General features: G+C 41.4%; 1 protein-coding gene across 12 annotated transcripts in view; it reads right to left on the reverse strand.

Moving 5' to 3' along the window:
- The window catches only part of opa1 (OPA1 mitochondrial dynamin like GTPase), a 32,741-nt gene that overhangs the window by 17,072 nt on the left and 2,350 nt on the right, over positions 1 to 13,319 (reverse strand). Inside the window, exons 5-26 of one of the 12 annotated variants that reach the window (XM_084010992.1) lie at positions 12,363 to 12,416; positions 10,588 to 10,670; positions 8,862 to 9,017; positions 7,143 to 7,196; positions 6,923 to 7,027; positions 6,536 to 6,622; positions 6,115 to 6,228; positions 5,821 to 5,901; positions 5,652 to 5,726; positions 5,491 to 5,562; positions 5,215 to 5,314; positions 4,923 to 5,053; positions 4,434 to 4,506; positions 4,263 to 4,335; positions 4,059 to 4,174; positions 3,086 to 3,150; positions 2,786 to 2,862; positions 1,464 to 1,629; positions 1,021 to 1,173; positions 712 to 820; positions 425 to 504; positions 127 to 267 (exon numbers count right to left, since the gene is read on the reverse strand). In XM_084010992.1, coding sequence (XP_083867118.1) covers positions 127 to 267; positions 425 to 504; positions 712 to 820; positions 1,021 to 1,173; positions 1,464 to 1,629; positions 2,786 to 2,862; positions 3,086 to 3,150; positions 4,059 to 4,174; positions 4,263 to 4,335; positions 4,434 to 4,506; positions 4,923 to 5,053; positions 5,215 to 5,314; positions 5,491 to 5,562; positions 5,652 to 5,726; positions 5,821 to 5,901; positions 6,115 to 6,228; positions 6,536 to 6,622; positions 6,923 to 7,027; positions 7,143 to 7,196; positions 8,862 to 9,017; positions 10,588 to 10,670; positions 12,363 to 12,416 — 2,165 coding nt within the window. Of the gene's footprint in view, positions 1 to 126; positions 268 to 424; positions 505 to 711; positions 821 to 1,020; positions 1,174 to 1,463; positions 1,630 to 2,785; positions 2,863 to 3,085; positions 3,151 to 4,058; positions 4,175 to 4,262; positions 4,336 to 4,433; positions 4,507 to 4,922; positions 5,054 to 5,214; positions 5,315 to 5,490; positions 5,563 to 5,651; positions 5,727 to 5,820; positions 5,902 to 6,114; positions 6,229 to 6,535; positions 6,623 to 6,922; positions 7,028 to 7,142; positions 7,197 to 8,861; positions 9,021 to 10,587; positions 10,674 to 12,362; positions 12,417 to 13,319 lie in introns of all 12 variants that reach the window. The other 11 variants (XM_084010990.1, XM_084010991.1, XM_084010986.1 and 8 more) reach the window with 11 other exon arrangements.

The raw sequence follows: 13,319 nt of genomic DNA on the forward strand, positions 1-13,319 counted from the left end.
AGAAAAACCAAGTCAATGGATGGTAAACTGTATGCAAGCTACAGCTGCAAAATAGCAAGAGCTTGACCAAGACCGAAATGATCCAAAACAGATAAATAAAATCAGAGCCACGTGTTTTGATCTTACCAGCACAGGGTCGACTTCAACCCCTCGTCCCTCCAGATTCTTCCGGACTGTGGTGACCTCGTCGTTGGCCAAGTAGGCTGTGTGCTCATCGTGTAGCTTCAGCAAGCGCTCCAGCTCATTTTTAGTTTCATTACGAATATGCTGCAAGGTCAGAGAACAGGAAGTAAGCACTATCCTTATGGGGGGTGTCAACATGTACATGGTTACCAAGCTTAACAAGCTGTAAGTACTGTACTGTCTTTGTGGTGCATCTAAAACCAGCACATATATACGCAAGAATTCTGAGAAAATAACTGACCTGATCTGGTGTGCGATTCATCCAGTTCAGCCACCTCTGCCTCCAGCCTGGACCCACCATATCTCTGATTACTGACTCAGCTACAAGAAGAAAGAAGACGAAAGTCACAAGGATTCATGGTGATCACGGATGTGCAATCTGTGTTAAAACTGTAAATGTGCAAATGTGTTGGTGCCATAGTTAGTCAACTGATCTACGTATCTACATCTGAAACACTTCAACAGGTAAGTTATCACATTGAGACTGGGAAGCGACGGTAATACTGGGATACTGTATGAGTAACGTACTGTCTTTGAGGCGTGACTGCAGGGTTTCCTCCATGAACTGGATGGCTGCATCCCATTGGGGTTTGTCTGTAATGGACCGGTCTTCTAAGGCATTGTGCTGGATCACTCTCTGACAAACACACACAGGAAAAGTTGACATACAAAGCAATTGCCTGTACCAGATGTGCCACTTGTTAGCGTCAACTGGTATTTGCATCAGTGTTCAAGACCAAATTATTTCTATTCACATTATCATGAAATAACTTGTGCTTCGGGGATGAGTTAAAGCAACTAGAATGTTCTCTGTACTCTTGTATACTGTGTGTTTACCAGGCTGTCCTTGGCCCTCTCGTTCCACTTGTGCCTCTTGATGCTGTCGTCCTTCACAGCCTCCTTCAGCTTGTCAAAAATGTCATCTTGGTCTTTGCCTTTGTATTCAGCCATGAAGCGGGCAAACTCTTCCTGCAGCGTCTCCCAGGCAACCTAACGGGAGGCCAAGCATAGTGGGGAAAGAGAAGGCACATATTACCACATCGTACCCTTGTCCTGTAAGAGTACATGACAAGGGTAAATTCTAGAAGTAAATTGCAAAATCATTATTTGTTTCTGAAATAAATACACAAATGACAAATGTATATGTCCTCATGGCAGCAGAGGATCAACTTATTGCTGATTTTGTGTTTGATTCTATTTCATTCACTGGCCAACATCTCGCTTGAAACAAACTGACTTTAACTAAATGAATACAGTCGTATCAAGATGTTTAACGTTACCTCCAGTGCTTTGTGTGGAAGCTGCTTGTCGGTCCACTGCTTGAGCTTGATGTCTACGGTGGTGTTAAAGGTACCCGAGTCCATTGTCTGGGCAGCAGGCAGGTAGATGTTCTCAATCACATGGGTGGAAACACGTTCCCACAGCTTCTTCTGCAGGATGGCCTCCCTGGGTAAACGAGATAAGTCATGCCAACTTCAAGTAACTGGAGGGAAGAGCATATCTTTTTATTGACACCTCTAGCTGTTGTGATTTGTTCTCAATGTCCTGACTTCTAGTAAGTAACATGCTGAGGATGCTTCGACCATATTGTAAGTGCATGTAACTTTTTACGTTTTCTTCTTATTTTCAGATATATATTTAAGATGGATTGAACGAGCAAGAGTGTTTGTGACAAAGTTGAGTCCAGGTATCTAACTCGGTTCAGTTAAGTGACCTGGTGGGGTAAGAAAACAATGAGGGATCGTTCTTGTTTGAGCTGCTTTTACTTGTGTAGTCAGTGCTGCAGTTGCACTTGGCTGTAGATTCCAATACAGCTCCAGTCTGACCCTGTTAGACGCTAACAGCCTCCACACTCTTGGTCCATCTCTCCAGGGCAGTGTGACAATGGAACAAAACCCTACCAAGTCCCCCTGAGACCAGACCTGTGTTAAGCCTCTCATTTATCATAAACACATGCTCATATTTCATTAGACTCCCCTTTTGTTCAGGCCAGCAGTCTTCACTGTCAATAAGCGCCTACTCCAATACTGCTGGCTGGCTGTTGGCTGGCTAACAGGCCCACCCCTGTTCCCGTCCATGGGCCATTCATCAGAGTATTGATCTGGGAGAACTGATGGCACGCACACTGGGGATGGCCATAACAGCATGCATACATCTAATTTAGCAAGGTTTTCCTCATTGGGAGTGAGGTATAACTATACATTCACACACAGATAAATGCTCCAAGAGACAGTTTGCTGTAAAAATAGCTTTCCACACATTTCTGGTTGAGTGCTGGAGGGGTGCAAACATGACTGATTGCTATTAGGCAAAGGCAATTTTACACCGTTCAGTCCTCATAAGGTGGCATCTCATTAACACCAGTATCCTTCATAGATAAAAGCCAGAACTGACATCTGACTACAAGGAAGCAATATGCATTTGGAGAAATCATCTAACTTATCGAGAACTGAAGTGCAAAATGTTTTTTGTTTAATTGTAAAATGGTTATACCGCTAATGGTATTTAAAAGTATATATTTGATATAAAATAATGCAAAAATCACCCACATTTTTGTAGGATGGAAAGCAAAATATTGAATATTAACTCATCATGAACTTACCAGTGCTGTGGGGTCACTTGACTCAAACTAATGACTTCATCCAAAATTTCATTTTTGGCCTTTTCGAAGAGTTCATTCTGCAAAAAAACAAAATAACATTTGTAAAACTTTAATGGTGTGCAACTTGTTTACACACTCTTGTGTTTGTCTTGATACAAACCCTTTGTTTTTTCCCACCAATTAGTTCCCACAAGTTTTCCTTCATACTTGCTGCTGTATTGTTTTATTTTTGCCAAGTCTCTATTAAAGACTTGTCAGAAAATGTATCAATTAGGTGCACTTGCTGTTTGTGTTTCTCACCCTGTCCAGCTCTCTCAGGCGGGGGTAGTTGTTCTTCCACTCCGTCTCCAGGTTGAAGCGAGATGCTGGGGTGAGTAGGGGGAGTTAATATTAATATTTGATTTAAATAAACCTTTAATATGTATAAATAAATCAACCTCGATGTCATTTGGCATACACTTATTCTCATACCTGAACGAAACTAATTGACTGCATGTTTCTATTACCTTTTCAGCTTTGATGTTGCACTCCTTGAAACAATTATCTATAAATCAACAGGCAATGACAACACAGGGACAGTGCCTGCTTTGTTTTAACTTGATATGATATAAAGGCAGCTTTCAGGCTGCAAATGGAGGCCATTCATTAAGAAATGTTGGTGAGGGCTTTGCACACTCACTTTCCTAACTGGTCCCTTAGGAAGAGATGGGGGGATGGGGCCAATCACACACTCTTTATCAAAAGTCAGAGTTTTAGGTTCCATACGGTACACAGACAAACACACACCGAGGCGGCTGTCTCTTTCCACGGCTCCCTGGCCACAGTGGAGATTAGGCTAATTGCTGGTTGTGGGGCCACAGCGGCGCCAAGCACAGAGGACGGAGGCCGGCTGTGTGCGATTTGATGGGATAGGGATCGATACGCCACACAATGGGCCTGTGGGAACTGAAGTCTCACAGCCATAAATCTCCTCTGCTGTTAGCAATGGGCTTGAGATTGTCTAGACTAATTGCAGTTGGAAGGCAGGACTGGGGAGAGTGGGAAAGTGTGGCAGGGTGGGCTGCGTAAGGCCAATACAGTGAGGCAGGAGAGTAGAAGAGGAGTAGTAGCACCTGTTCCCTTTACAGTTAATGGATCAAACTCTATTGTGTCTTTTAAAACATGCCTGGGACCGGATCGGACATAAACATTCACTCAATGGTGCAAATGACCAGGCATGTAAATCAGTCAACCCTCCCTGGAATAGAAGTTAGTCCTGTAATTACAATCATACCTTTGAAGACGTCTGCCTGCTGCTCAACGGATTCCCTAACCATCTTCCAGAAGCAGTCGGAGACAGCCAGACTTAGGTTCTTCGTGGTCACTTGGTGGGCCTTCAGCATGCCGTCCCTAGTTGCATACATACATACATCGTCATCTCCTTTGAAGAAATTGATTTGATGAACAATAAACGTTTGGTGAATCAGACGCAACTTGCCTGAGTAATCTAGAGTTCTGGAAGAAGTCTTCCTCGTAGTCTTTAATGGAGTCTATGCTTTCACCGCTGCTCCCTGCACACAAGAAGACAGCAGAACAAGACGTGAGCTTTAAGTCCTCATAAAATAATGTGAAATTAAATACAAAAGGATGAATTACTAGTAGATGTTACCTTTTCCTGTCACCACTGCAAAGTAGCCGAGAGCCTTCATGGGAAACAGCTTTCCTTCCACTATTTGCTGGATCTAGGTGAGAAAATGTAATATGAAAGGACTTTAAGTTTCATGACAGACCACTCTGAAGTCCAAGCTTCCCCAACATTGGCTCACTGAGGAATCGTCAAGTGAAAATAAAAGAACTGAGCTCCCTCTGGTGGAGCAGCTGTACATAGCAGCTTCACTCACTCCATGGTTTTGTGACCGTTTTGAAACCTGCCAATGCAGCTTTATTAATCAAATTCAGCTTTAGGCTTTCTTTGCTCACTATTTCTGCAATCCTGTGATTCAACTTGGAATGATAATGATCAATGATATGATGATAGATTGTTATTACGTCAAGAACGAATGTTTACTAACGATGCAAATTTCAACTGTGGTTTGTCTCTTTTGATGATCAACATTAAAGAGCCTCGAGACAAATCCATTTTCAGAACAGAACTTACTCTGTTCGGGCTGGCCAGGTTCTTCTCAGCCAAGTCCACTTTGGTCAGGACAAAGATGGTCCTCTTCCCCTGGGGGTCCATCTGGCTAACCAAGTCTGTTACAATGCTCCTCTCTGCATCCACACTGCCATCTGGAGGAGGAGGAGGAGGAGGAGGAGGAGGAGAATAGGAGATATGATAATGGTGAGGACTATAAAAATCATGAAAGAGTGAGATTTGGTGCTTTGCTTCTCAATTCCTTTATATATATATATATATATATATATATATATATATATATAGCTTAGCTCACCCTGAATACAAAGGATGATTGCATTGGGGTTCTGCATGTAAGCCTTGCTGATGCTGAAGATGGTTTCCTTAGTATCTGATGCCATGCCTGCTGTCACAGTCTGAGGGGAGGAACATTTAAAACACTTTTAAAGACTGTACTTGAATTAGTGTATTCACGAAGAGTTTGGCCTATTGTCTTTGATTTAACAAAGATCAAACAGTACAAGAAAAGGATTTATCAGTAATAGATGTCTTGAAAACAAAAAAACACATTAATTTAAGAATCTATACTCACACTGATGACTCCTGGTAAGTCAACAAGCACCATTCTTTGGATACCGGGGCCTTTGACACTTAAGGATATTGTCTGACATGTAAAAAAAATAAATCATTATTGTATGAAACATTACAGATGCAAAGCTGCAAGTAGCTGCTTTATTAACATGTATGTCCAACCTCACAGCTGACGGTCTGTCCCTCCTTCACACTCTTCCTCATCCTCAGCTCAATCTCATGCCTGAGAGCAGCCAGCTGCAGGATGGGAGAAGAGAAGCCACGTATTATGATGTAAACAGGTAGAACAAAGTCTGTGCAAAACTTCGAGTGGATGGAGAGCTCAACTTACGTCCTCCTCCTTGGAAAGGTCAAACTCTCGGCCACTGTCTTTAAACATGGCCACATGGTGGGGGCCTTCACTCAGTGTCACCTGCAGAACAACCATGAGAATTGTTAAGGGCTCAGACGAGTTACAGAAATCCATTAGAACTGGGTTTACTTCTCACAAAATACCTAAATCCCTTAGTTGTTGATTAAGGCTGTCAATTATGATAATATGTTTCGTGTGAATAAATATAGCATTTTTATCTGGCGTTTCAAAAAGAAAGGTTACACAAACATCAGCTAGTGTGGTCTCACATACCTTGACAGGAGAGCGGGTCATCATCTCTCCTGAGCCCCTGGGGAAGATCCTGGCCTGGGCTATCATCTCCAGCACACTAGTCTTCCCAGCACTCTGATCCCCGACCACGACCACCTGAAGCAGAGGAGGGGTTGGACAAAATACACAGAAACGGCCAGAGGAGACGGCAACATGATTTAAGAGATAAGGATCAAAATAATATAAATAATAACATTAGTATTTACAAATTTGATGTTGAGAGATTTATTTTATTCTCAAGTCGACCATAATAAATAAATGATACAAACAGTTTGGATATTAACATGGCCCAAATAAAAAATAAAAAACACATTGTAAACAGAGGACCAATAGACAAAAACGCCTCTCTATGATAGAAATCTATTTCCCATGAACAGTAGAACTGCATTTGACAGCTCCTTACCCTGGGTAGGTGGTCCTGGGTGTTGTAGTTGGCATCATAGTCTGAGAGGATGTCCAGGACTTCAGAATACAAGTCAATAAGGGATTTCTACGTGAGGACACAATAACAATACAAAATGAATGATATGTGTACTTACATTGTAATTAGTTGACACTCTTATCCAGAGTGACAATGACAGCAAGGAATAATTAACCAATATCACAGGAAACAAACAGCAGTATGATGGTCACTGTCCCCAAATAAGATATAAGAGATATCAGATATTCCACAACCCACAAAAATCACAAGTAGGGCTAAATGAAGCCTGATAGTGGAAAAACTTAAAATCACATTTATGTGTATTGGTGTGTGTATTCTTGTGTGCATGTGTTTAAACGTGCAACCCACCTTCACTTTTCTTTGGTGAATCCCTTTGTCGTCTTTTTGCAGCACCACTTTCCGTAACTCTTTATTCTCTTTCTCCAGTCGCTCTAGCATGCGCTGATATTTGAGCTGTGGTATAAACAGTAGAATCCAATCATAAACAGTTAAAGCTAATTCTTCATCATCATTCCTCTGTTCCATTAAGAAAAAGCTTCTACCATCAGTAACACACAATCTACTGTACCTGCGTACGGAGCAGTTCTTCCTGAAGCTGGTCTAGCCTTTCTTTGTCTGATGACTAGAGGTTGAAGAAGAAAAATCAGAAAAGAACAACACATTGAGTTAAAACTTCCTTTTCCTAAGTAATGGCTTCCGGAAAAAAACAAAATCCCACCAGCACCACGAAGGTTCATTATACGTGCACACTGTATTACAGAGAACCAGAGTCGAGTCAAGTTAATGCATAGAAAGGAACAAAAACCAAATTCCAGGCAGACAGCACTCATTCTGATGTTACTCAGCTTCGATCAAACAAGCTATAATTTATAAAACAGGCACAAATCAGAGGGAGCCCCGGAAGACACGGCTGCATTTGATTGCAAAGATTATTACGTGATTACAGCTTTGATGTTCCATGATTGGGCAAACCTCGTTCGATTATATATTTTGTACACTTGGAACACGTTTGTCAGGATGGGAGACAGGACAGAAAGCAGGAGACACAGCAAACATGAACAAATGGGATTGACAGCAGAAGAGAGTTAGAAGGTCTACAGAATAAAACAAGAAGCGTGCTGTAAGTTACCTTCTAGTGATATGGGCCAACAGGGTATTAAAAGGTTTTGCCATAATCAAGACACGTATTCTGCTCATAAGCTTAGGGCTTCTACCTTACTTAGTTATAACTCAAATTATGATAAAGGTGGATCCATTCATGGTAGCTTCGAAAAACTGCAGCTCACGCCATACAGCTGGTTGCCACTCCACTCCATGCACTGGTTTCCGTACGTTAATGGTGTGCCGTTGATGATGATTATCCATCCATTTGTCATGAGAGACTGAGCTACGTCACTGTGCTTCTGAAACCAGGCTATGAAGGTCCATGCATGCCTTCTCCACAACCGAAGCTGAGCCCGACATATGGGGGGGTGATACATGGAGGCTACTGTTGGGCTTTGTAGGGGACAGACTTAAGTATTGACAGGCAAATTTGCACTATAAACATTATAAAAATGAGCTTAAAACGGTTGGCTTCAGGTAGAGGGCTCGACACAAACATGTAAAATATATGCCATCCAGTGCAATAGCAATGCAATAGATATGTTTATTTAGAGAGGAGGAGATGTTAAATTCATGGTGTTACTGAGTTATATGTGGTCGGCATAACAAAAAACTGCATTTATTGCATTTGCCACAGCACTGGAATGTATAAGCTGGTTGAATGAATTACTTTGCAGCAGTTCATGTTGTTGTGTCTACCGTGCCCCGGGCATTAGGGAGCTAGAGAAAGCACTCCTTTAGAAAATTTGGATCTTTCGTTCTTCAGTTTTTTATTGAAATATTCAAATACCAGCTGTATTCTTTAATTAAAATTAGGTTGTATAAAGAGCAAGTTAACATCAGCTGAACATGTTTTTACTGACCTCCAGTGAACGTCTCATCTTGCTGTGATGTTAAAGCTACGTATGTCAGTAAACTGTGACATCACTGTTTTCTGTGGTGCAACAGACTTTAAACGTTTTACCACAGAGGGCAGTGGAACACTGCTTTTCAGCCTGGTGTTAAATTACTCATTTATCTATATCATCATTTGACATGGCAGCTGGTAGAAATGACAATTTCCTGGAATTTATTATTTAGGTTTTTTCCTATAACTATCCTCTAACCGATTCTTCTCTACAGCTGTGACCTTTGAGGTGACTTTGGTGGGATTCGGCGGATCTAAGTGGGGTGGGACCTTCACCTTGCGTTTCTGTTGAGGGGGGCTGGGGTTCGGAGGCGGACTGGGAGCAGGCTCTGGCGGTGGGGGGCGCGCGCTATTGGCTGCTGCGGCCCGCCGGACCTCCTCCTCGTGCCGCTGGATCTGCTGCTGAATAAGAATGAGCTCGCCAAGCAGACCCTGCTGGGGTACGTCATAATGAGAGACAGGTAGGAGCAGCAACAAAGACATCGACCAGCCACTGGGCTCAGCCATACAGGCAAACGCTGCATCCAAACACAGCTACAGCAGAGGCAACCTGGCCTGTTTCTCACTGGCATTGGTAATAATCACGGCTGGACAATGATGATTCAGCCGAGGCTCAAGTTTAACAGAATCAAGGTCTTTTGGCTTTGTTAATCTTGCCACCATCATCAGTGCTTCCCAACAAAGTCAGTCTCTCTCAAACACTAAAGGGGAGATGCCAATCTTTGCCAGACTGAAGGCAGAGGAGGTGACTAATACCACAACCAGCACCTCTCAGCAAGTGGCAACGACAGTAACTCTGTTTTCTTTCCTCGCCATGCACCGCTGTGGATTGATTACACAGGAAAACGCTATAATTGACTTTGACATTTATAAAAAGAGAGTGGAGATCCAGGTTTGACTGTAAATACAAAATAATAAGCAAGTTAGGAGGACAATGTTGAATGTGCTGCTGAAACACAATGATGTTAGGCGGTTGTGAACATCATTGGTCTGATGATGCTGCAGACGATGCTGATTTAATAAGAAAAGCGAAGCCAGGACTATGATGCCGCGCTATCAGGGGAGAAGCATAAAGCATACAGTACAGCAGGTGGAGTCTGCTTTAGTCCAGGGGTCCCCAACATGACATCATCACTCGGCACTACGTTTTGCTTTTTCCTGCTTTGTGAAATGCAAGTTGAAGTGAATCATCAACAACTTGTAAGAGTTGCGTTATGTGTGCTCATGTTGATGACCATGATTGCAGAGTAAAAGCAGGACATAGGAGAGGAAAGCCAACATCTATTTTTCTAGTTTTTGTTAAATGCAGCTGTTCTTCATATTTATTGGCAAATCTTCACACCATACTTTCAGTCTTTAAACTTGAGCTCTATAGAGTGATAAAAAAAACACATAAAAATAGAAGAGAGGGACAGAGCAAAGGGTCAGGTGGAAAACAATAAAATGGAAAATGAGAGGACAGCAATGAAAATAAATGTGCATATAAGGTGTTCTGCCAGAGATGCTGTATAATATAAAACTAGTATTATTAATGGTCTTCATCAGTTAGATTTCTGGAACAGCTAAGAAGCATGAAAAGTAGTAAATGCAGCTTTGAAGAAATGCTAAATATCAGTGTGCAACTCTAAGTTAATATGATGTTAATTGGAATATTAAAACCTCATACATTTTGATCATACTGTTACTGCAATAACACAGGAAGAGACGTTTCTTATAAAATCAGGACCGTGTTTAAAATCAACTTTTAACAACTTATGTGGGAATCAAGCCATCGTTGCAAGGTCTCTTTGAGGTCTACTTGGTTCCTCAGGTCCCTTAAATGATATGGTTCTACGGCTTGAACAATACAAACTCATGAATACATTTCTTTGAGTAGCTTTTGATTCAATTTAAATCACTACAGTTTTTGGCACTTAAGTGATAGGTAGCCAAGCTGCAGAGAGGAGCCGAGTTTAACAAAGAGCGGGTAGAGTGGAAGCGGGAGTAGGTTTTACAAACGCACCTTTTTGTGTTGCTTGTCGCCGCCGTCTTGCGTAGCTGCAGTAGAAGAATCTGTGGCTTTTAGTGGAGGATCGCCTGACGTCTCTACTAGTGGAGACACAAGGACAGAGAAAGGAGGTTACTTATGTTACTTGACTATTGAGTGCTGAATATAAACAAGCTGAGGGGGAGACAATGATGCCCAGAGCCAAAATATGCCTGATAGCTATCACTTAAAGCATGCACATGATTAGAGAAAGTAAGTGAATGATTACATTTCAAATGTTTGGAAAATCTTGCATTGATATAGGCCTATCCAGGCATGCACATATATGCATTAATGCATTGCTAGTTATCGTGTAATTAGATCTAGTAAGAGTAAAAAGACATCAAAACATTTAGTGGGAAAAATTATTCAATAGAAGGTTGATGAAACTATAGACATACAGTTGGATGGTTTAGATACTGAAATAAACTCAATAAACAATCAAGATCTTTTAAACACTACTAAATATTCAACGATCCACTTTTTCTAATGTGCCTCACTTACATTACGATGATATATTATGATATAAAGTAATGCCGTTATTGCCATGCACAAAGCAAAGTCTGCTTAGTCATAAATCAGGCATCGTATTGTTACGTGATGTGAACGGTCACATGTTGCATTTGGTACACAAAATATACAAATATAAATAACACAAAACCTTGAAATGTATTTTCCTTAAGCCATTAAAGCTGAGAAGAGCCAGGAGCACTCCTTAGCTGGCTCCCGTCTGGCCTGGCAAAGTGCCTGTATCAATGACTTTGAAAGATAAGGTGTTTCCAAATGCCACTGCACATGCCATTCCAGCACATTAGGGTGATATCACTTTATATCTATTGTTTTACCACTATTTCAAATTATTTAAGAAAACAAATTTGTATTTGTGTGTACGTTTGCAACTTGAACCAACGTTCTATGTCAAATATTTCATTGTGTATTTTCCAAACATTTGAGGGAAAATAACTAAAAGCAAGACTTAGATCACCCCAGAGAGTAGTAGTGTATTCGAGTGGTATTAAAAGAAAGCAGCCACATACAGGCCAGGGGAGAGAGAGGGAGGAAGTCAAAGGAGACAAACACCACACAGGTAGGACAAAGTACAGCCATGGCCAGTCGGGTTTAAGAGAGTCAAGAGGGGAAAGAACTAAACAAACTAAAGGCAAACACACTGGATCTGCATTTAAGAGCTTTTCAGACCAGAAAAAAAAAGAAATAACAAATCATGTTGGGTTATTGCCACTAACACTTCATCTACTGCATTGGTGCTTTTATATATATATATATATATATATATATATATACACACACATACACATTACTAGGAACTAGTAACCATTCAAGCTCTCTAAGGATTTTTAAAGAATTCAAACAGTAGGGTAGAAAGGCTTTCACTGGTTCTAGTACACAGATGCCATCCACGCGGTAAAATTGGACGTCTAAATAATAAATAAGCACAATCCTTTGAATATCCAGTCCAAGATTCAATGTTTGCACCATCTTAGTGACAGGTCATATATTTCACTGAATACGAAACCTGCTTTTAACCATGAACACTGCCACCATTGACAGCAACACTGGCCTGCAACCTGGAAGCCAACGTCCTGGGAAGACGATCTGCTACAGCCTTCATAGCTGAACCGAGGCAAGCAGGAACCCACAACCATACCAATATCGTGGCAAGGGGACTGTCAAACAGCAGCAGCGGGGAAAGAGGGGAATGGGCAGTGCTACTGTATGCAGGGTTTACACACCTAACAACAGATGCAGACCAGAAGCTCCTTTGACTTCACTACCCAAACTCACACCTGTGAAGAATGTTGGAGGAGGACAGGGAGGGGGGGGGGGGGGGGGTTGGGGGGGAGGGGAGAAAGGTAGAACAACACAAGATAAAATAAATCATAAAGACAGAAGCAGAGGGATGGTGGTCAAAGCAGGGACACAGCTAAATGATGTGTATTAAAACAAAGCCACTGCTGTGCTGGAGCTTTTAGTGAAGTAGCCACTTCATGAGAGAGATGCAGACACCAAACTCAGCTTGATCCTTACAAAGAGTTTACTCGATTTAAAAGGCAGAATGAGACTTCCTTTTAAATGTTGCATTATGCCATAAAACAAACTTTTTTAAACATAAATAATATAAATACATTCCAAATATCGGGAATGATTATTACACAGGTTATTAGAGGAATTTTAATGCTACAAGCTATGTTTAGCTTAGCATATTTTATGTTTTTGTCTTACATGACATGATGATGAGGAGGAGTGGATGAATTTTGTTCTCGGGTGAGCTGTGCCTTTTGTCAAACATGCTTCCATACAGCTGGGATAAACCCAGGACTGCTAAGCAATGTGTGCACCTGGTCCTATCTGAATCAACTACTTCCAAATCCAAAACACATTGGCTAGAGATCATTTGGTGTAAAGAAAGGCTCTTTGTAGAATCATTTAGCACCCAAGTTAGGACAGTTGTGGCAGAAAAAGCAGCAATTTAGAGCATGAAGCAGGCGAATTCTTCATATTATTTCATCAACCCAAGTCTATGTTATCTTGTTCTGCTGAGGTCACATTGAGGTCAGAGAAACCACAGATACCATACTTTAAACATGGTACACTCAACTGAACTGTTAGGTATATTATATAAAAGCAAAGAGCGATGTAGATGTGGAAGCGGTTTGGTGGGTAAAAACGCTGTCATTTAAAACCTAGAC

The sequence above is a fragment of the Eutrigla gurnardus genome (assembly GCF_963514095.1).
Source record: "Eutrigla gurnardus genome assembly, chromosome: 6".
Lineage (NCBI taxonomy): Eukaryota > Metazoa > Chordata > Actinopteri > Perciformes > Triglidae > Eutrigla > Eutrigla gurnardus.